At 41.4% G+C, this 22,572-nt stretch overlaps 1 protein-coding gene across 2 annotated transcripts in view; it reads left to right on the forward strand.

Moving 5' to 3' along the window:
- Positions 1 to 22,572, forward strand: part of SESN3 (sestrin 3) — a 45,627-nt gene that overhangs the window by 15,111 nt on the left and 7,944 nt on the right. The window contains exons 2-9 of one of the 2 annotated variants that reach the window (XM_076328263.1): positions 9,009 to 9,074; positions 12,167 to 12,364; positions 13,123 to 13,305; positions 13,691 to 13,927; positions 15,443 to 15,611; positions 17,857 to 17,972; positions 21,573 to 21,763; positions 22,180 to 22,324. In XM_076328263.1, coding sequence (XP_076184378.1) covers positions 9,009 to 9,074; positions 12,167 to 12,364; positions 13,123 to 13,305; positions 13,691 to 13,927; positions 15,443 to 15,611; positions 17,857 to 17,972; positions 21,573 to 21,763; positions 22,180 to 22,324 — 1,305 coding nt within the window. The remainder of the gene's footprint in view (positions 1 to 9,008; positions 9,075 to 12,166; positions 12,365 to 13,122; positions 13,306 to 13,690; positions 13,928 to 15,442; positions 15,612 to 17,856; positions 17,973 to 21,572; positions 21,764 to 22,179; positions 22,325 to 22,572) is intronic. The other variant, XM_076328264.1, reaches the window with a different exon arrangement.

Genomic DNA, 22,572 nt, shown 5'->3' on the forward strand with positions numbered 1-22,572 from the left:
GTTAGCTAAGGACTTCTTTAAAGCTAGCTTTAAATATTTCTAGAAGAGCTGCAGTTGCGCTAGTGACTGCAGTGCAGGCATAACCTTAAGAGTCTCACCCTTGGTAAAAATCTAAATTATAATGTTTTAAGGCACAGCGCCTCTGTGTCCCTCTGTGTTCTTTGTCATCATGAATGCGACGGCAGTGCCAAAGAGGAACAGTGAGAGAATGCAGCCTCGACGGCAGTCGCTGGTTAAACAATTCTCCCAGTCTGCTTTTATAGTAACCTGCAGTTAAGTGCATCTTCCTTCCTATAAACCCTTGGTGAGCATGATCTCTGCTGGAATACTGTAGCACTTGAGGATGTTCCAGCATGAATTGCAATGGAGTCCGTTAAAGGTTTTCTTTAAAATATATTGTTGGAGTATTTTTCTGTGTACTGCTCCTATATTAATCTAATATTTTGAACATTTAGCATCTTTGAATTACTTTAAAAAAAAAAAAAAAAAAAAAAAAAACAAACTAAGCCGCTTTCCTCACAGTAGAAGGATGCCGTTATGCATTTACAGTATGGATGAATACCATTCAATTTTGCTTGTTTACAAGGCATGTATTTTCAGACAATACTTCTATTAAAAATTTGGTAGAGCATTCTTGGGAGGCAGTTCTGCCAGAGAAACGTGACGGATTTACATAACCCTAGAGGTCCTTCTCTCTTTTTTTTTTTAATATCCACCAGTTGTGCCTCTCTGATTGGCAGTATGCCCAATAAATCAAATGTGTGTGCGTTTATGAATTGAAGTATTTAACCATTCAATTACTGTATTGTAAAGAGGCTGTTGTGCTATCAGTAGCTAATCTAGGTACTAATTCAAGCCTGTCAAAGCAGCTGCTGTTTTATCTGTACTTTCTATCAAACGTTTGTTCTACCTGTTGGCAGTGGTTTGCTGTGTGGATCGAATGGGGAAGTCGATACGTTCTCTCTGCAGGAGGACAGAGACCACATGCGTGACCACGGCTGCTGCCCTTACCCACGCTGAGCATGCAGCCTCCCAAGCACGTGGGACCCCGCTGGCAGAGCGAAACCAGGCTTGGTTAGATGGGCTGTGCTCGGGCAGGACGAGGCAGCCCTCTGCATGGGAGGCAGCGGATTAAAGGATATGCTGTGCTGCTTCAGAGACTCTTCATTAGCAAGCAGCATTGCTGTCCTGGCTGATGATGAGGCAGATTAACTCGATGCAGTTTTGCCAATTTAGTGGCTGAAGGCTATGTTCCCCAAACTAGATAATATTGGTCTGTCTCAGTGTGTCAGACTTGGACTAAATCTGAAGGTGGAAGTGGGCCAAGGTACAGATAAAACAAGTCCCAGCTTAAACCGCCAAAGTTTTCCACTGTAACTTTTGCCCTTGATATCTGATGCTGTTGAAACATAGAAAATGCTCTTCTGCCGTGCTTGTAGGATTTTGAGTCATCTTGATGGTCACAAGATCTTCTGTCCTGAGGGCATTTCTTGGGGAGCATACAAACTCCAGTGTTACCGTTGAGTGTGCAGGGAGGGAAGGAGGTGAGGTTCTCCATGGACTGATAAGAGGGAAGCTTTGTTTCTCTCTTTTCTTTTTCTTTTCTTCTTTTTTTTTTTGAAGGCTGAAGTAGACCAGAAGATCATTTGTTGTCTGCTGGTGGTACGTGTCTTGCCTAGCTTCAGATCACTAAGTTTAACCTGGTTAGCCATGGATTCCTGTCAGTCTGTGGAGGAAAACCAGGCCTTTGCATGGCACAATTGATCTCATCCTGAGTTAGACATCACCTTTCTTTTTTGGTTGTAACCAGGGTCCAGCTGGCTAACTCTTGATTTGAGTGTCTGTGTTTGGTCAGTTGAGTTTCACCCTTGGTATCTGATAAGGATTGGGGCATGGATAAGAACTCAGATTTTGAGGTTTGGCTTAAATTGGATGGAAGTGAATCTCTAGCAACAAGGAAGCAGAAGAAGTGACTGTTTGTCTCTCATCCTTTTCATGTGTTAATAGTCGATGTTTAGGTTTGACTGTCGGCACCTTTAATTGAGCAAATCTTCTCATGAAGATCGTTCCGGTCAGGAGCCTCAGCCTTACTTTCTCATTTAGATGTACTCTGTACTTCAGTTACATCAACATTAAGTTACAGGTGTGTCTTTTACTTGATATCTTCAGGTCTATTCTGACAAAAATGCAAAACACAATTTGGGCTTCTTAAATAAAGACGTGTTTTGCAGCATACCCATTACTCTGACATTTGACTTGCAGTCCTTGCCTATCTGCTCCCAGTTGCGGTTGAAGGTTGGTTTTGCTTAACAGAAATTATTTCCAGGATGAGGAGATTGATACAACAGAAGTAGGACTAAAAGAGGAGGTAGATGTAGGCTTTCTTTATGAAAAAGGAGATAGACTTTTCTGCCAGTAACTACGTGTTCACTTCTGAGTTTTTCTCCCGTAGGTTGAGTGTACCAGATATCTTTCAAAGATCGAGGAACCGCTGTTGGACTTCTGCTGCCTGGCCATCCATCTTGGGTTGGGTAGAAATTGCTGCCCTTTGGTTTCTAATTAGTGTGGATTGTGTTCTTAATAGCTGGTGGAGGGATGGGAACTTGGGATAGGCTTCCTTTTATTGTGTGAAATCCAAAAGGGCTGTAACCTGTTACCAAAGCAAAAGCTCCCCATCAATTGTACTGCACTGGCTCTCTTCCCAGCTCCTTGCACCACTTCATCAGCTGTTAGGCACAAAGATGCCAAATTCTTAATGTTAAAAGTGACTGTTTAAGTATTTTGAAATGCTGTCCCATAAAAAAGATTTCCTGCTGTTTGACTTCCTCTGCTAATTTTCATCTTTATTGCTTAGTTTGCATTTTTGGAGTTGTACAGTCTGTTAAGAGGAAGAAACCGTTGCAAAATCACTTGAAACACCGTTAACAAATGACTGTAGGCTAGGACTTTTACTTTGTGAACTCTTAACATTTTGACATTGGTTGTTCTGAACATCTCTTTTATTGCTTCTGGAGATAGGTCCTGGGTTTAATTATAGAAATGGGTCAGTCGTAAAGAGGAGTTCCACACTGTCAGCAAATAAAGTGTTGTGCATCATTCAAATTATTCCTCTTCACATTCTCTTTTTTGTCTTTCGGCTTTTCTTTCTTTAAGGAAATTGTTTTGAAAAACAGGACACCAAAGTGTATCCTTCTAATGTGTATCCAAATTTTTGAAGTTGCAACAGAAACTTAATTTGAGATGAATTGCAGATATATTCTGAAACTGTAAAGCTCCCAATTTTATTACACTAGATGCCATAAACAGATTTTTTTCTTTAAAAAATGATATAACAATAAATGTTTGTCAATAAATTTCAAAATTTCACAGCTTTAATGAATATACTTTTTTGTTCTCGTCAATCAGAACCTCCCAGGAGTACAGACATGTGAACTGTGTCTATTTGGTTTTCCTTTTCATCAGCAAGACTATGTGTAGCTTTTAATATTATATTAATCCTCTATAAATTTATGAAAAGTATTAAAGTTTCCACCTAAAATGAATCGGATGCATCCTAAACTTCGGCCACGTTTCTAAACTGCTCTTCCTCTGACAAAGTTAGGTGAATAAATTAAAATGCAACTTGGCACATGTAGAAATAAACAAAATCCCTCTCACATCCTAAGGAAGGATTTGAATAATAGTAGAAGCTAAGATACAATCAGTGTTCAGATTTTTTTTTTCATGCTTTCTTCTGTCTTCAGTGAGGATAGAATGAGCAGACGGTCCAGTATAATTGTAAAATTGTGTTAGACATTAATGAAGCCCAGAGCATTTGGCTGTGATCAGAGCAAATGGAGGTGGATCCTTCTCCAGGACCCAAGAATCAAGAGTAGAAATGTGTTCAGTAAGCAATAACGGGGGTAGGAGAAGCCAGTTTGTAGGTAGGGTTTTAACGAGCAGTAGCAAGTAATACTGCCTGCGTCATGTGAACTAAAATACAAGGCATTTGTGTGTGCCAGGCTGAAAACCAAAAGCGGGCTCTGTAGCATCAAGGCCATGAGATTGAACTGGTGTATTTTGAAGATAAATCTGAGACTGGGACAAAATTGATCCCTTTGGGGAAATCAGCCCCAGATAGGGAGTCCTGAACCCAGTTCTCCACTCCCATCCTCAGTGTCCAAACACCTGGTGCAGCCAGCAAAGCCCAGGAGGTAACCTGGCTCACCAGTCACTAGGTTTGAGGGTAAATCAAACTGCACTCCAGGTGCTGTGACCAGTGCCATGGTGCCCAACACTTGCATTAAGTACCATTTAGGATGCTTAAGGGTATCCAGGGCATCCATAGGGACTGACAGACACTATATGTACCTATGGGAAGCCCATTCCCTTCTGGAGCAGTGGTTGGACGCCAAGCAGGAGACTCCAGGGAGTCTTGAATGGTGCTCAGCTCCTGTTTTTAATGACACTGCACCTTGCTCTCGCTTTCTGCTGGAGAAGGAGTTTAGGCACCTCGTAGAAATGGAGACATCTCCATGTAGGTGTGCCAATGACGGACTTGGCTCCAGATTATTGCCGCAGATGATAATGTGTGTTATAAAGAGATAGACCACTGAATTTAATAACAAAGATCCTTAGAAATGCTAGATGGTAGCAAAATTGCTTGTAGACTATAATATAAGAAAAGGTGTAATAAATAAGAAATACATACTCATCACCTTCCCCCCCCAAAAAAAATTCCTGCTTGTTTAGGAAAAAGAGTTTGTTCCTCAGGAGCAGCTAATTTTGGGATGCCTTTAGGATTTATATTTGATCTAGTGCTGTTTATTATCCTGATGTCTTTATAGTGGCGGCAGTTTTTGTCGGAGTGGAGGCTCTGAGCCCCTTTGTGGGTGTTTCCCAGCCACTTACACGGCTCTAGGAGTTCACAGGGACATGAGTGGCAGCGTTGCCACAGCTCGCAAAATTCCCTTTTGAGGTGCAAAATGTTTCTTCCCGGTGATTCTCCCCCCCCCCCCCCCCCCCCCCGAGTCTCAGCATGACCACCTTGATGTCGAGTTCAGGATGAAGTAGCTTTTATGCACCACGTGTGTGAGAAGCCCCCATATACCCGCATCAGTGCAACCACTTGCTTCTTGCCTGTGCTTTCTGCGTTCATGGCTATTCAAAAGTACTTCCCAAATCAGCTCTTCGATCAGCCCCACCAGCTAGCGGCTCCATTCTCAAATAAAACAGCCTCCTTTTACAGCTTGCTAAAAATAGTCATTTCTTTAAAGCCTGAGGACATGGTGGCTCATGTGACAGCGAAGAGGAAGAAGGGTTATTTCTTCTGCTTTAGGCTTTGGGAGGAAAGCCGCCATGCTGCCGCAGCACCGGCCGGGCTCGTGCTTGCTCCCGCTTGGGCTTCACAGCCATGTTGCCAGCCGAGTGGCTCTGGCATCCCTTCCTTTGCTGCGGCAGCCCGGCAGCTATTTGAGATGCAGATGCCATGTCCCAGTGCCCGCAGCCTCTTGGCTCTGGAGGGAAGGTGCGCAGTCCCTGCCACAACTAAAAAGAAACCCATGAGACGGCAAGTCACAGCTTTTGGCTCTGGGGGGTTTGGGCAGGGATCGTCCAAGGATGAAGGTGTTTCTTGCAAATTATAGACATGCAAATGGGAAATGATTCCACTTCATCACTGTTAAAATTCCTGATATTTAGCTCCCAACACCGTTCCAAGTGCAGCTTAAGGAGAGAAAGCAAGTCACAGATAAAGCTTGCTCAGGCCTGTTCTTTCATGAATTCCTGCAGCAGCTCTCCCATGGTCTGGAGAGGTCTCGTTCTGCTGTCTGACGCCGCAGCGTGCTACTGCAAAACCTGCTTCTAAGGCTCTGACTTGCAGTGGCCTCTCTCCCAGTAACCTGCTTGGGCTCAGTTTTCTCTGCTTATCTTTGAAGCTCTTCGTCATCTTTCTCCTTCCGAAGAAGCACCCCCAAAAAAGGCTCTAGTTTTAATGTAAGTGGAATTGGTTGCAAACCTTTTAAGGTAACTTATTCATACTCCAGCAATGCGTTTCTGGAGGAACATGAAGCAGAAGATAGCTGGTATATGTGTGTACGACATTTTGGTTGCTGAGCAACCTGTTTCTTGCTTCAGCCACTTAGCATAAGAATCCAATTTCAAATAAGATACTAGGGACGCCGGCTGATTTACCAATAGGTAGCAAGGACTAGTTGGACAGGAAAACGAACCCGCTTTCTTGGGAAATAGGAAGCTTTGCAAGAACTTTCACCGTAAAGGACCATATATCTGCAATGTTGCTTTGTAATTCCCATACGTAGTTTTTCATATTTGGGTTCTTGGGTAGACCTTAAATCACTGCTCTAGATAAAGCATGCCCAGAAGCAGGGGTTCTTATCTACCATTCGGCAAAGCCAGCATTATCTTTCTTAATGCTTGTAAACTTCCCATGTTTTTATTAATAGCATCCTGAAAACTTGTGTAACCAGATGATGTTTGCTCCTTTTCTTCTGACAAGCTTGTTTTAACCAGTCTTAATAAAATAAAAGCTTTGGCATGAAGGCAAAGTAATCTTCCGTGTTGATGGAAGGGAAGAGTATACACTTAAATTACAGAAAAAATCCAGCTCCCTGAAAGTGTGCTGTGATTAGACTCACCAACTTGAATTACTATGTTTCGGGTTTTGTTTTTTTGTTTTTGCTTTGGTTGTTTGTTTTTTCCAGGCTTGTTTTTTTTGGAACTACCAGCACCCAAAAGGAGCTGGGTTTTGTAGTATATTTAACACACCTCGTTTTTTAAGTCTGACTATCTTCTTGGCTTTCTGTCGTCATTCACAGGAATTAATTTGAGATACTTGCCTACATTCATCCACGCAAGTACTGTTTCCTCCTTTCCTTCTCAGCAGTAGCTTATCTGCAGGGTCAAAGGAGTAATAGCAGTCACACTGAATGGGGACACACGGGAACACAGCCCATATCCCGCTAGAAGAAGCATATGCATTTTTTTGCCCTGGTCTGGCCTCGAGAACCAGCTTTGCAGAGCCTGAAGAAGCAGGGTATAGGTCAGAGAGCAAGATGGAGAAGGCAATGGTTCAGCTCTGGTTTAGACCTGTGTTCCAGCAAGAGCTGACAGTTTGCAGCTATTCAAGTTGTCTCGCTCACACAAGCTGCTTCCTCCAGATTATTCAGTATGAAATGAAGGTTTTAAACTCTAATATCCAGATAACCTTCATAAAGCAAGTAAAATGCAACCTTAATAGTAATCTTGGAAAGCATTTCTTTTTTTAATGTTGGCAGAAATGACTGGCTGCTAGCAAGATTGTGTATTTAAAGCTAGAAGATGTCTTCCTGTGCCTTGCGTAGCTTGTGCGAGGAAGGGGTTGCATGTGCAGATACCCAGTCTCTCTACACCCTTTCTTCTTAATTTAGACTGAGTACATTTGATTCATAAGAAGTATTTTATGGGATTTTGGGGCTGTGACAGCAGGCAGCGGTTGCAGTAAGTTGTCTCCTGGCTGCTGGGCTTCACACAGTAGATCCAGCTTATTTCTGCATCTTTTAGCAGCTAATTATTCCAAAGTCACAAATCTAATTGTCCTGTGAGAGTTTGCTTTGGAACATCTTTCCTGAATAATCACTGCTGATTTTTGCATGTTTTTTCATAATCTAATTTAGAAAGGACAGAATGTTTTTAAGGAGCAGGACAATAGTTACGCAGCTCCAGAGGCTTCATTTTCCTATGTGGAAATCAGTGGCACGTTCCTTCTGGGACCGGCGCTGCTGTTTGTGCGCATGGCGGTTAAGCTTAAGCCCCCCTGGTAGAGGTATTTAAGGGTCATTTGTTATGGAAAACCTCGGACTTTTGTGTTAGGGGCACAAAATATTTAGTATGCAAATCCAATACGGCTGTTGATGGATAACTTATTAAGAGTCACTCACGCTGCGGTGCAATTAGGGACTTGAGAAAGTGTGCAGCCATAGTTTCCAGATAGGTGGAATACAACCATAAAGAGGAAAAGAAGAAAAGACAAGAAGCAATGGCTTTAAATTACTGCAAGGGAAATTCAGGTTAGACATTAGGAAAACTTTATCTAAAGATCCAAGGAACTAAATGACCTGGAGAGAGGGAGGAACATCCAGGAGGGTCTTTAAGAGGAGGTTGGACCAACGTTGGTCATGAATGACATGGACAGTGCTGGTCCTGCCCCTGGTGAACCAGAGGAGCAGGCAGCCTCCCCAAGGTCCCCTTCACCCCTCTGGCTGTCAGCGGCCACGTTGTGAAAGCCTCCACAGTTTACCTTAGTACAATTTCTTACCCCTAATAAATCAAAAAAGTCCTCTAGCTCTTGTTACGCTATCAGCCTGTTCTGTACTAAATATACCATCCTCAAAGGGCATTTCATGACTTCTAGCTGGGCTTTGCACACCAAGGCTTGTACCGCGTGTGGTGTTCTCCTCTGGGCTCGGCAGCTGAGCAAGGCGGCCGTTTTTGTCGGGTTTCTAGAACAAGTCTTTAATTGGGTCTTGCTGGTTTGCGTGGACTGTGCTTTTCATGCCAATATTTGGCACGCAAAGTGCTTACACTCTTCTCAACACTGAGGATCTCATAAGATGTTATTGAAGAAAACAGCATCTTGCTTATAATTTCCCAAGTGTTGCTTTTTTCCTCCTCTGCTTTCTGAACTTCCATTCAATCCAGTAAATGGCTAATTTTAGCATTGTGCCAAATGTTTTATTGCTGTTGTCTATGTATCTTCAAGCTGGTCTATAAACCAATCTGGATTAGGTTTTTGGGTTTTTTCTGTCTCATCCCTTGCCAAAATTGGTGCCGTTCATTTGCTCAAAGTACAGGCGATGAAAAGCTGATCTAACCAACATGGTGTGACGGCTTCACCTGCTCAGTGGGCTATAAAACACCCAGGTGGCCTTGGGAAGAGAACCTAATCCAGGCCTTGAAGATCTCACCTTGCAAGATAAAGCGAGTTAATACGATATTCCTGACACTGACCGAATTATGTGACTGTTTTGCAGGAAAAAAGAGTACAAGTCTCCCCGCCATTGACAAGAGGACCAAGTGCCTTTATACCAGAGAATGAAGTAAGTTTGTGATTAGCTGGGCCAGGTGGGTGGTAGCTTTTAAAATGGAAATACTGAAGGACGGTTTTACGATCCTGCTTGCCCAGTGGTACCCAGATGAGCTTCTCTGTGAGCAAAAGCGGTGGTTTCTCTGGAGCAGGCTCCAGTGGGTGAGAACCACCCTGCCCTTTCACACAAGTGGTGCCGTTTGACATCTTTTTGGTTGCCAGCACTCCCGGAGACAGCCGTGAGCGCTGGCTCTGCTCTTCTCATGGGCGATGATCACTTATTACTCTTAATGCCAGGCCTAAGGGGATGCCTATCCAGTATTGCAGCGGTATGACTATATAGCTCTCAAAGCAGTGTCTGACCTACAGTTTGAGAGAACCTGAAAATATGACTAACTCCTTAGACCGTAACTGTGACTCTTGAGATAATTTATGGTTGAAAGGTATGGTTTGACTTCAAACTTGAGATTTCTGCCCATGATTTAATGTTCAACTTAAGCCTTGATTTGCAGTTTGCTGCAGTAAGTAGAAACTTTGCTATGGTGGTGTTCTCCTGTGATCTCAATCTTCACAGAGTATTGTTTATTGATCAATTAATTATTTGGGATGGCCAACTATAAAACCAAGACCTTTTTTTTGTTTTGTTTTAAGTAGTTGCTAAAGGCAGATAATTCACGTTAGAAGGGCCAAAAAGACATTTTGAAAGACAAGATAGCTGCTGTTCTCTGAGTCTTTCTCCATTTATACACCGGCAAGGTTTGAATCTAAAAACAGAGAGAGTGTAAAGGCTGGCAACAAGAAAACATAATGAAGCAAAAAGGAAGAGAGATCAAAGAGAGTCTTTCAGACTTGGGAAGAGGAGAGCAGAATGAGTTCCAGCCAGCCAAACTTGTGAAGAGGACTTCCCTTTCGTGTGAAATACGAGATGAAATTGAGATGCCAAACTTCATAATGACTTAATTTTTCTCATAAAGTCAATAATTGTATAAAAAGTAGAAAAATAAGTGTAGTTAAAATGATAACATATTTTGAGAGAATTGTTGACGAATTTATTTCACAGCTGATACACTTGGTACAGGCGCTAGCCAAGGGTGGAGAAGGAATCACTGAGTAGCTCTCAGAAAGGAGTAACCCCAGCAGTTACCCAGTACAAGCAGCGAACCTCCACCTGTATGGATAAAACAGCTATTCAGTATCACAAACAAATGTTAAATATTGTTTGTTAAGCAAACGACTACCTTTTTCCCCCCGTTCCTTGGCATGAAATAATACAGTGGATAGGAAGGATGTAGTTACAGATTAGTAACACACTGAATGTCTCACAAATCTGGATAATAACACTGCCCGTGTCAAAGCCTGCTTTACTGTCGTAATGGAAGGAATATGGACAGAGCAATAACAACTTAATTGTAAATTAACAGGAGTTAAAGTGCCGTAAGACTTTACAAGCAGAATAAAAAAATGTGTTTGTGAAACCATGGATGGTAATAAATCAGGAGGAAGTACATATACGGTATGAAGAGGATAGTAATATAGGTGGAGATAAATCTCAGAAGCAATAATGCCGCATATTGCTATGCCTGACATAGCAACAGTGCAGTCCTACAAGACTATATTTCAATTTTGTCAGCAGAATTTCTTCTCCATAACTTGTACTGCTACAAGGAAAACTCCTGACAAGCTGGAGAAGATTAGAAACCTTACCAGAGACATGAAAAGTATGATTTCCCCAAGAAACTACTAAATGAGACAAAGATGTCTTAAATACATGGGAGATACACTTGCTGAAGAATAAGGGGTACTCCTTGGAGTGGAGCGAGGGATATACCGTAATAAGTGGGATAAAATGATCTCTAATGTGTGAATAAATTTCCGATGGTAAAAATATTCTTAAGGAAAACTGAGGAGGCATCATTTTGGGTACAAAACACAGAAAAGCTGTCATAGTGAAGAGCTACACATGTAAAAATGATGGAGCTGCCTAACCGCGTAGCTGCTGCTTCCCTTTCTTTCTGGGCCCACAAATTAAAACAGGGAAGTACAGTGGTGAGAAGTGAAAATGTAGTATGTTGTTCGTGTTTCTTTGTATGTAACTTCTATATAAGATTTGATGGAAAAATATTTGAGACATGGTCCATTCATCAGCCCATCATAAAGAGGGAAAATGTATTTTAAATACAGTATTTCAGCAAAAGCATTGTGTCTTCTTGGTTTTAGGCACTTTCTATTTTCATGTGCAGTAAACCAGCTGAAATGTTTTCTCATTTCATGGTGTTTGCAATAGTAAGCTGGCTGGTTGAATACTGTGCAATTGGAGAATAAATACTGGGTATTCTAGTCTTGTGCTTGTAACTTCAGTGGTGAACATGTTGAGAATGGCTGTTCTTGGTGATAAACACTGAGTAATAGCACTAATACTGTGTCAGGGCTTGCAGTGCAAGAGCTACTTACTCTTTTGCTGTTTCATTTCATCTTGTGCCCAAGGTTTGGATTGGTTGGAATAATTAAAGAACAGCTTTTGTTTAAAGAAAGCATTAAATTCCTATTCTAAATAATACTTGAATGTTATGGACAAATTAGCATTTGATCTCCTCTTCAATTATACAAGCACAGAAGGGGTAGATTGCCAGGCTGTTTCTATAATTTGGTTACATAACCCAGTTCCTCTCCATTAATTCTGAATTTGGTTTTAGGGCTGAATGCTCAGGTGGTGTGTGTCTATACAGGCTGACTTTCATAAAGACTTCACTTTCCATTTAGCACTTGCTTCCTTCCAGCTCTCTGTACAGATTTGACTTTAAGCATCTGCGAGTTTAGCCGTTGTGGAAAGATCTACAGAAGAATGTTTTTGGTTTTCATAGAAACGTATTAAAATAACAGAGGTACAGCGTAAAGTGCTCTTCAGTTCTCAATATACAAATAACATCTGTATGTGTATATTCGCATGCATGCAAGCATGTACATTTACAAATATACATCCAGATCTCCAGCATTGCCTTTAAGTTTGTACGCAAGCAAATCTTTCATAGCGCAGTATGTTTCTCTCCAGGGCTAAAGCTAGAGAAAATCTCTTTTTCTGTTAAGTTTGTCCATCTTATTTTTAAGGTTATGCAAGCAAATGGTTTGGATGAACGTACTAATCTTCTTGTGGAAGAATACTCTACGTCTGGTCGCCTGGACAACATCACGCAGGTCATGAGTATCCATACCCAGTACCTGGAGTCTTTCCTCCGCAGCCAGTTCTATATGCTGCGCATGGACGGGCCCCTTCCTTTGCCCTATAGGCACTACATTGCTATAATGGTATGTACCAACAGGCTATATATTTTCTCCTGCAACCTTGAGTTGTGTATTTAAAAAAGAGGAAAAAAGGAAGACTTTAGAAAGGAAAGACTAGTGTGATATTTTGACAGGGGCTGAATTTTCGTAGTTGATTTTCATAGAATAAATCATGTCTAGCCAGAAGGTTTTCAATGAGAAGGGAGAATTGGCAACGTACATGTTTCCCTGTTTCCCACAGCGATACACTTCTCACATGCCCACGAGAGTGAGGTATTACAGAGAGCAGTTAAAACTGCGTAACCTTATTTCTGGATATTTAACCATCAGTGCGCAGCAGTAGGATGAGATGCAGTGGACTCAAGTCACAACAAATTCCAGGTGGACGCAAGGAAAACAGTTTTTACCATGAGGATGTTGAGACATTACTGCAACAGGGGCCAAGAGAGGTTGTGTGATCTCCAAGGATGGAGATCTTGTCTGAACAAGGCTCCGAGCAACCTGATCTAAGTCAGCCCTACTGTGAGCAGGGGGTTGGACCAGATTTCCTCTAGAGATCTCTTCCAAACTAAATTAGATTCTGCAATTCAGAGTAAAGTAATCAAACGTATTTTTATTGGAGAATCCTCCATACTGTATAGAGATGCATTGCAATATAAAACATGGCCCTTTGGAATGAAATTGTATTTTTGTTTTGTGTTAGTAACCTGTCTTCCACCTGCAGCAAAATCAGATGACACACTAATGTGCTGCCCTTTTCCCTCTGTGTTTAATTATTCCAGGCTGCAGCCAGACATCAGTGTTCCTATCTAATAAATATGCACGTTGATGAGTTTTTGAAGACTGGCGGGATTGCAGAGTGGTTGAACGGTTTAGAATACATTCCCCAAAGACTGAAAAATCTGAACGAAATAAACAAACTCCTTGCACACCGGCCCTGGCTAATCACAAAAGAGCACATTCAGGTACCTGTTAAGTCGTGCCCTGTAGTAGCAGTAAATGTCCGGTAGTGAGAACTGCTAAGAACTATGCAAGTGTCTGGTTAGGCTTCATTACCTTGAGTTAAAAAATTTAGGGAAGTACTAGAGCATCGAATAAGCCAATGAATTCTTCTGCGTGACAAAGCCAACAAGATTTACTTTTTAGGAATAGCATTGGCTAAAATAACCCCAAAAGAAAGGTAATATATTAGTTGTCTCTTTTTTTCATCCAGTGAGAGTTTGTGTGCAAGAGGAATATGGTATTGTTGGAAGAAAGGACTTGATCCCTTTTAAAATACATAAGTGTTTTATAGAAAAGTTGGGGGCCAAAAGAAATTTTGTATTTACACTTCTTTTATTCTCATTTCAGAAACTTGTCAAGACTGGGGAAAATAATTGGTCTCTTCCTGAGCTGGTGCATGCTGTTGTCCTGTTGGCACATTATCATGCCTTGGCAAGTTTTGTATTTGGTAGTGGCATTAATCCAGAGAGAGATCCGGATACATCTAATGGAGTCAGACTTATAGCAGTCAACAACTTCTGTGTCTGTGATCTTGCCAATGACAACAACATAGAAAATGCATCCCTCACAAGTAGCAACTTTGGGGTTAGTGTCGCAAGAAGATTCTTTTACTTGCCTCTGTTTTGCATTAGAAAACTTTCTTCCATTCTTTCCTGTTTAAATTTCAGCATAGTTTGAAAGTTTTTGTCTGCTTTACTGGAATGCTTGAGTCTGGTAACTCTTAGGTTAGCTCTAGCAGTTTGCAGTGTAATCTATTGAAAGCCACATTGTAATGGCAGATGGTAGTCAGAGCAATGTGATTTTGATAGTTAATCTCACAACCCATTGGGCAAGACTAAAACTTCACTTTCAGCTGAAAGCTTAAAGTCCCAGTTTCTTCAGACAGCGTGTCGCAGACTGCAGCATTGTGTCATCCATGTTCCTAACATGTGGAATGAAAAAAGAAAAGGGAAAAAAAACAGAAGCCATAATAATAATAATTTTGACTTCAAGGCCTACAATCAGAAAACAGGTCAATTCTGAAACACTTCCATGTAGATAGGAGGAAGTATCTGAAATAAAATTACTTAATTCTTCACGCTGGTGTTCCAGTCTTGAATCAACCAACAGGGAACTTTGATGACTAGTTAATTAACATAAATGTGGAAATGTTTTTCTGAAAGTGGCTCTATAATACTTTGAAGACACGTCCTTGAATTAATACCGATTGATGAATTGGCCTCATCGCCTTTGATGGAAGATTGGGATTATGAGCAGAGTCACTAGATATATTTTTAAAAATTAGCAGTACAATGTGAAGATGTGATCAGTCAGTTCAATTGCTGTATATTAAATTTCTGGGCTGTAAGACGTGCTAGCTCAAATCACTGGGGTATCTAATTCCCCGTTTGTAGTGGGCAAACGGCTGCTGCTGAATCTGTGCTGCTTGTTAAGCAGTGAGTAGCATACTAGAAAACAATTACAGCTATGGGCAGAAGAACAGAATCAAAAAGATGGAAAAGAAAAACCAAACAATTTATCATACGAAAAATCTGAATGATAAGTACAGATCACAGAATCCCAAACTTTGATGTGTTTCTAGTAATGAGGCCTGTTTTCCTTACAAAAGCAAGAAAAAGGGTCAACATAATGGTTATTTTGATCACAGAAAAGAAAACACTGATTTGCTGTCTCAGGTTGTGTTCCTGCATTGCAGCGTTGCACTGTATGTCTTCAGAAACATACTTTGCGTTACTAATAGACTGAAAAAAGTTACTTTAATATTAAAAGCTGTTTTCTGATACACATAGGGCACACAGATGGCTTTTCCTCAGCCACGTACCTGGTGGAATATATATTATAAGTGACTATGGTTTCCACATTCAAACACCACCTCTTCTGCTGTTAATCCCACTGCAGTAGGTTACTGTGATAGGTTAGAGTAACACTTCCAAGCTCCCTTCTTCTCACTGTCTGAAAGCTGTTTGTCTGCACTGTATGTGACCAAATGCATTCTGGCATGAGTTTTCGTGTTTGCTGCTGCTATCTGTTTTTGAGAACGTTTGTTGTCGAGCATGAAATCTGAAGATGACACACGTTGTCTATCTTCTAATTTTGCAGAATGTCATGGTGTTTTTGCAGATTGCAGATTCTTTAAGTGAGCTGGAGGCCTTAATGGAAAGGATGAAGAGGCTACAAGAAGATAAAGAGGACGAAGAAGCCTCTCAGGAAGAAATGGCAACTCGCTTTGAAAAGGAGAAGAAGGAGAGTCTGCTGGTAATTAGTGGAGGTATTTGTGCTTTTCCAGTTCCCTTTTGTTTGTGCTTTGTAAGGACTAAACACTTGAGGCCAGTTCAGTGACTACAACTTTTTCTGTCCATTCCTTTATTCTGGCTCTTGGTCTAGTAGGAGTGTAGCAAGTTCCTGTCGCTTGCTTCATCTGCTTAAGATTTCTTGATTGGCAAATAACACCATCCTTTTTGCTACTTGAAATTTAGCTTTTGTGTATTAAAAAAACCAGCCTTTAGGCTTCTTTAAAAAGTTGGGTGTAACCTTCTCTTTCTTTATATGCCCTATATCTTCAAATTAATTCATTCATGTAAATATTCAGTAATATTTCACAGGTTTAAGTTCTACAGTGCTTAGAACTTGCATGACACTCATAAGTAGCCTTCAGATATGACATTTAGTTCAGGAAGTAGATTGGGATGAGACTGAACTTCTTTACCATTTACTGCCCACCTGGAAAGGACATTTCTAACTTACCGTTCTGAGTGATCGTACTGCTGTGCTGTTCCATTGCCTGTGTTGTGACAGAGATTCTTAGCTTTTTTTTTATTCTCAAATAATGTTCAAAATTCTGAGCTGAAAGCTTTTTTTTCCAGTATTCTTCATATGCTCTGGAGGCCTTCATCTCTAACAAACCATACAATGAAATCTGTTTCCTATATTCAGGAAGGTGGGGTTTTTTTCCAAAGAAAGTGTTCAAAGAAAGAATACTATTAAGACAATCGGAAGCTCCAACCATTTCCTCATAGTAGAGGCTACTTGAAGATGACAGCTTGTGTCTTTTTAAGAAGTGACCCATAATTTTCTTCACATTTTACTGACACTGTTCTTTGTGAATTTAGATTTCAGTAGCTTCAGACCAAACGTGTTTGAAGTTATCTAAGTTTTTGTGCACTGAGCCCAAAAGGGAGGAAGAATGTATTGTGGATCAGCAGAGAGGTTGTTTTATGGCTCACTAGGAACATGCAGAATCTCTGAAAGAAGACACATCCAGCAACGTTATGGCTGGATTTTAAGAAATGGACATTGTCCATTCTTGCTCTATTTTTCTTTGGTCAGACAGTATCAACAGTGCAGAAAAACTGACACCCGTTGCAGTTTCATTATCAAATCAGGAATTCCATGAGTCTCTGCAACTTCAGACATATAAGAAAGAGGGGTTGTTTGGGACAGAAGGGGGTTTTTGATGCGGTTGCTGATAGTTTTGTTTTCTTTCCTCCCTCTTTGCCTTTTGCTGGTTTGAGTTGAGGACTCTGTATGTGTTGGGCCTTTACCCTTTTGTGAAATTGAGTCCTTGTCAGGGGAGAGGAATGTACATGTGCAGGTTTTTTATTCTTCGATAAGGATTTGCTGTAGCAGATGCTGTGCGAGCTTCTTCCTATGCAGTTATGTTTTGATTGTTTAACGAGACAAAGAGGAGATAAAGCACTTCTGCAATTCTTAGATTAACTGACTTTTCAAGGTGCTAACAGTGGACATATGGCAACTGCTCTGTCAATGCCTGTGGAAGCGAGCCAGGATTTTAACATCAGGGTCAAATGCAGTCAGCTGTGCAGTAGTCAACTTCTGCAGAGGTAGTTACACAGTCAAGCCACCTGTTTATTCAGGAGGGAAAGATTGATTCCTGATAGAGAACCTGTGCTTGCTTAGTGACACATTTTGGAGCTCTTTGAAGATGCTTAGTTACTAAAGCTTCTGGCAGAATTTCAGCCTGGTGTACTGTAGAGCTCTTTGCTTTCATATAATCTTCAACTGATATTTACAAGTGGAGTGTTGCATTGCTTTCTGGTTGCTCATACTCTGGGTTATAGAACAGAGCTGGTGTAATTCCTGACACCATACCTGCTCAGCATAGCAATCCTGTTGTCAAGGGTACATTTTTCTGTTTCTTATCCTAACACAATGACTTTACTAACAGGATTAATCTTCCTGATTTAAGATACCTAGCCTCCCTCAGATGTCAACAGAGGTAAAAGCACAACCTCAGACAGAAGTTTAGCCCATCTCTTCCCATTTTGTAGAAGTACGTTAGATGGCTGGTGTAGGCTGACATTTAGTTGGCTCAATGAAAGGGATGGATCCCATACAAGCAGATTAGGGTTGAAATGTTTCTTTCCTTCATACCGCTCTCTTCCTTTGCACAACGTCTAAAATTGTTCTCTAGTCCTGTAGTAGAGTGGTAGTTGGAAGTCGATGCTAACTCATGTGCTTGCCTAAAGCAAAGCATTTTGCTGTTTTATTCACAGCATTTGATGATGAAATAGTTTCTACAGATGTCTCCCGCTATATTGAAGATCCTGGGTTTGGGTACAAAGACTTTGCAAGGCGAGGAGAAGACCATCTGCCAACATTCAGAGCTCAGGTACCATCTCTTTAAAGTACATCACTCAAAGAATGTTTGTATATCTCCTTACAGGGCAAATAGCGTAAAATGGTTGTAGTGGGGGATGTTTGTTGCATGCTCCTTTTCTTGCCCTGGTCCATAAAATAACTCGCAAGCTTCCATAAATCTACCTGAGATGAGGCTTTTACTATTTGTAAATCTCAGACAAGGGAATACTTAGCTTTCAATCTTATTCCAATTATTACCAGAATTAATGTTTGAAAACTGTAAAGCATATCACTAAATCTGGAATAAAAGTGAAAGGTAGAAAAGAAAGAATTTCTTTTCCATCCCTCCAGATGTTGTAGAAAAAATCCATTGGAAGAACTCTTTATTTCTGTCATTTTATCAAGTATTCTCTGTCCAGTGGTTATCAATACATAGATGTATATATGTCTGTGACAATGATTTGGTGAGTATCGTTCTCATATATGCACCAAATCACTGGACTTTGAATGTCAGAAAAGAAAAGGAGTTCTTAAATATGATTACTGAAGTTTTTGGCTATATTTGAATATTTTTTTTAGTACTGTTGCATGCACATGTTACCTGTACATTGTCTTACATATTGGCATCTTTTTCCATGACCAGACTCAGGAACTTCTTCATGATATATATAACAGGAGGGACATTCTAGGTGATTTTGTTCCGGCTTATAGAGTAGATTAATCAGCAGTCTAGTAGTAAATTGTAAGCAATAGAAGAAATCTTAAACCAAATCAGAGAACTTCAATTAAAAAAACAGTGGGTGCAGGAAAACTTCATGGTCAGAAGATGTATCTAAGACTGTACAATAAAGAATCCGTGACCACTCTCAGGAAATGTATGTAGCTATATAGCAGTCTCTGCTGATCTGGATAGTTTACTCTGCAGTCTTTATATGAGCCTGAAGTAGGTAGGTACTGCCAAAAAGAATACGGCAGAGTCAGTGCCTGTAAATCAAACATTCTGCTTAACTACTTTAGGAGCAGCAGGCTCCCATGGAAAAAAGCTCTACAGAAGTTGAAATTGGAACTAAAACATCTCTGCTCTTAAATAAACAGGACAGCTTCTGGCCTACATTCAAAGGAGTCACCTTGATAATTTAACTTTATTAGTATGTCCTACTCTTAAGCAGTTAGATGTACATACCCACAGCCTCCCAAATGCTCTGCTATTAATGCAATTTTACTTGCACTAGCATCCCAAAACCCTGCAATAAATCCAATCCTTATTCTGGAAAAACAAGACTGCCTTTATCTCTGCGGGTTTAAATTTAGTAATAGAAAAAGGCATTCCATACACCGCAGAATGTCTTTAATTTTTTTTCCCCCTTTTTCATTGTTAGTATGGATTAACTGTTGTTAATCAGTTAAACAGCGCTTCCCCCTCCTGAGGCTTCTGGTTTTCAGAGACTTTTGTGATGCCCCAGGTGTTCTGGACACCTTTACAGGGCTGGTAGGTACAGCATATTTCTCACAAGCCTTATGTCATGGTTTAACCCGAGCCGGCAGCTAACGCCCACCCAGCCGCTCGCTCACTCTCCCCCCGGTGGGATGGGGGAGAGAGTCGGAAGGGTAAAAGTGAGAAAACTCGTGGGTTGAGATAAAGACAGTTTAATAGGGAAGGCAAAAGCCGCGCACGCAAGCAAAGCAAAACAAGGAATTCATTCACTACTTCCCATCGTCAGGCAGGTGTTCAGCCATCTCCAGGAAAGCAGGGCTCCATCACGCGCAGCGGTTACTTGGGAAGACAAACGCCATCACTCAGAATGTCCCCCCCTTCCTCCTTCTTCCCCCAGCTTTATATGCTGAGCATGACGTCACATGGTGTGGGATATCCCTTTGGTCAGTTGGGGTCAGCTGTCCCGGCTGTGTCCCCTCTCAGCTTCTTGTGCACCCCCAGCCTACTCGCTGGTGGGGTGGTGTGAGGAGCAGAAAAGACCTTGACTCTGTGTAAGCACTGCTCATCCGTGACTAAAACATCCCTGTGTCATCAACACTGTTTTGGTCACAAATCCAAAACATAGCCCCATACTAGCTACTATGAAGAAAATTAACTCTATCCCAGCCAAAACCAGCACACCTTATGGTCTTTTGGACTGGCAGCTGGAGGCCAAATGTGATGTTGTGCTGCGTTTCAGATGTCACTGAATGCCTCTGTTTGTTAGGCAGCTGAATATTGTCGTACATACTCTTCCCCACTACCCTAATCAGGGGGCCAGTCCAATAGATGTGCTCTAAAGCGCCTGGGTGAGGACCCTTGCCCAGCAGTACCTTTTGAAAACAGCCAGACACAGAAAGGACGTGGAGATGATGCCCTTGATTGTAAAGATGGCATCAGTGATTGAATGATGGAACACTTGCCAAGGATGTGGGCAAACTAACATGTTCTGTGTAACTGCAGCATGGAGAGTGGTTGCACGCTGCTCTGAAGCAGGGTCGTTCTCCACTGCTGATGCTGTGCCACCACTCTGCAGATTTCCCATTCCTGATACGAGCAGGCAAACTTTTATCCTTGCAATCCAAGTGCTTGTCTAATACCAAAGCAGCCTGGATTTTATTAGTTTTTTCAAGGACGGTTCAGCACTTCACTTGTACGCTCACTGGGTAAATACTCCATCTCTGCTCAGAGCTAAGCATCAAAGCCTCCAAGAGGAACAAGTTTTCAAACTCACAGGCCCATGCCACATAGAATGACACTGGTCAGAGTGGCACAGCAGACAGTGTGTCGTGGTTTAATCTCAGTCGGCAACTAAGCACCACGCAGCCGCTCGCTCACTCTCCCCCCGGTGGGATGGGGGAGAGAATCGGAAGGGTAAAAGTGAGAAAAACTCATGGGTTGAGATAAAGACAGTTTAATAGGTAAAGCAAAAGCCACGCACGCAAGCAAAGCAAAACAAGGAATTCATTCACTACTTCCCATCGTCAGGCAGGTGTTCAGCCATCTCCAGGAAAGCAGGGCTCCATCACGCGTAACGGTTACTTGGGAAGACAAACGCCATCACTCCAAACGTCCCCCCCTTCCTTCTTCTTCCCCCAGCTTTATATACTGAGCATGACGTCATATGGTATGGAATATCCCTTTGGCCGGTTTGGGTCAGCTGTCCTGTCTGTGCCCCCTCCCAGCTTCTTGTGCACCTCCAGCCTTCTCAGTCGGTAGAGCATGGGAAGCTGAAAAGTCCTTGGCTAGTGTAAGCATTACCTAGCAACAACTAAAACATCGCTGTGTTATCAACATTGTTCTCACCCTAAATCCAAAACCCAGCACTGTACCAGCTACTAGGAAGGAAATTAACTCTATCCCTGCCGAAACCAGGACACAGTGGAAAATTGCCTCAACACTTCAAGAGAAGCTTGGGTTTTTTTTCTCCTGTAGGCTAATGATATCCAGCTGGAGGTGGGGTATTGCAACATGATATTCATTGCCAGGAAGCCTCGGGGAATAGAGCAGGTGATACGGACGAAGGATTCAAAATGCAAGTTTTTTAAGAGAATAAAGTTATAACTAGCAGACAACAAAAACTGTTGAGCTAGAGAGAGGATCAGATAGGGACTTCACTTCTTTTGTACATTTATATATTTCCTTCTCTTCCTGCAGGACTATACTTGGGAAAATCATGGCTTTTCCCTTGTAAACAGGCTTTATTCTGATATTGGGCATCTCCTTGATGAGAAGTTTCGGATGGTATATAACCTCACGTATAACACTATGGCAACACATGAAGATGTTGATACAACTACGCTAAGAAGAGCTTTATTTAACTATGTCCACTGTATGTATGGAATCAGGTATGGATGAAAATCCCCTGGCTTAGGAGTGCATTTTAAACTGTGTAAACAGAATGAAAAACGAACCATGTGAAAAGCACTATTTTAGACTCCGGGTGTTAAAGCGGAGATGGTGCCTCAGTCTGGAAGTTAGAGTGGTTTTGCTGGCATATCAGTAGAACTTTTGCTTCCAGTGGAGAAAACGATTATGAATCAGGATGGAAATTATTACAGAAATGTCTTCTCTGAAGCCAGCCTGTATCCTTTGTTCAGAAAAGACAACATCCCAGTCCTAAGCCTTTAAGATCCTCTGTTAACAGTTGGTTTTCTAGCGTTTATAATAAACGCTCCGATTCCCAAACTTAAGAACATAATGCTGCAAAAGACCATGCTTTTAAAAACTTATATCCAACAGAGTGATTGCCTGTGTTATTTAGGTATGATGACTATGATTATGGAGAAGTTAATCAGTTACTTGAACGCAGCCTGAAGGTTTACATAAAGACAGTGACCTGCTACCCAGAGAGAACTACCAAGCGCATGTACGATAGTTACTGGCGTCAGTTCAAGCACTCGGAGAAGGTACGTATTTCAAAGCCAAACTGACTTCACAGAGACCCCCACGCTGTTTAAAAATGAAAATATGGAAGCACCTAAAAATGGCAGTATCTGTCAAACGAACTGTTTTTAACCAGAGAAAAACAAATGAGATTAATTCATTGAGTGTTAGATATCAATTTTACAAAAATACTTAGTGTTCTGGAAATACTGATTCTGTTTTTATTATTATTTTGAGTGACTTCTCCATAAAATTGAACTGACAACTGTAA

The sequence above is a fragment of the Aptenodytes patagonicus genome, chromosome 1 (assembly GCF_965638725.1).
Source record: "Aptenodytes patagonicus chromosome 1, bAptPat1.pri.cur, whole genome shotgun sequence".
In the NCBI taxonomy this organism is placed as follows: domain Eukaryota; kingdom Metazoa; phylum Chordata; class Aves; order Sphenisciformes; family Spheniscidae; genus Aptenodytes; species Aptenodytes patagonicus.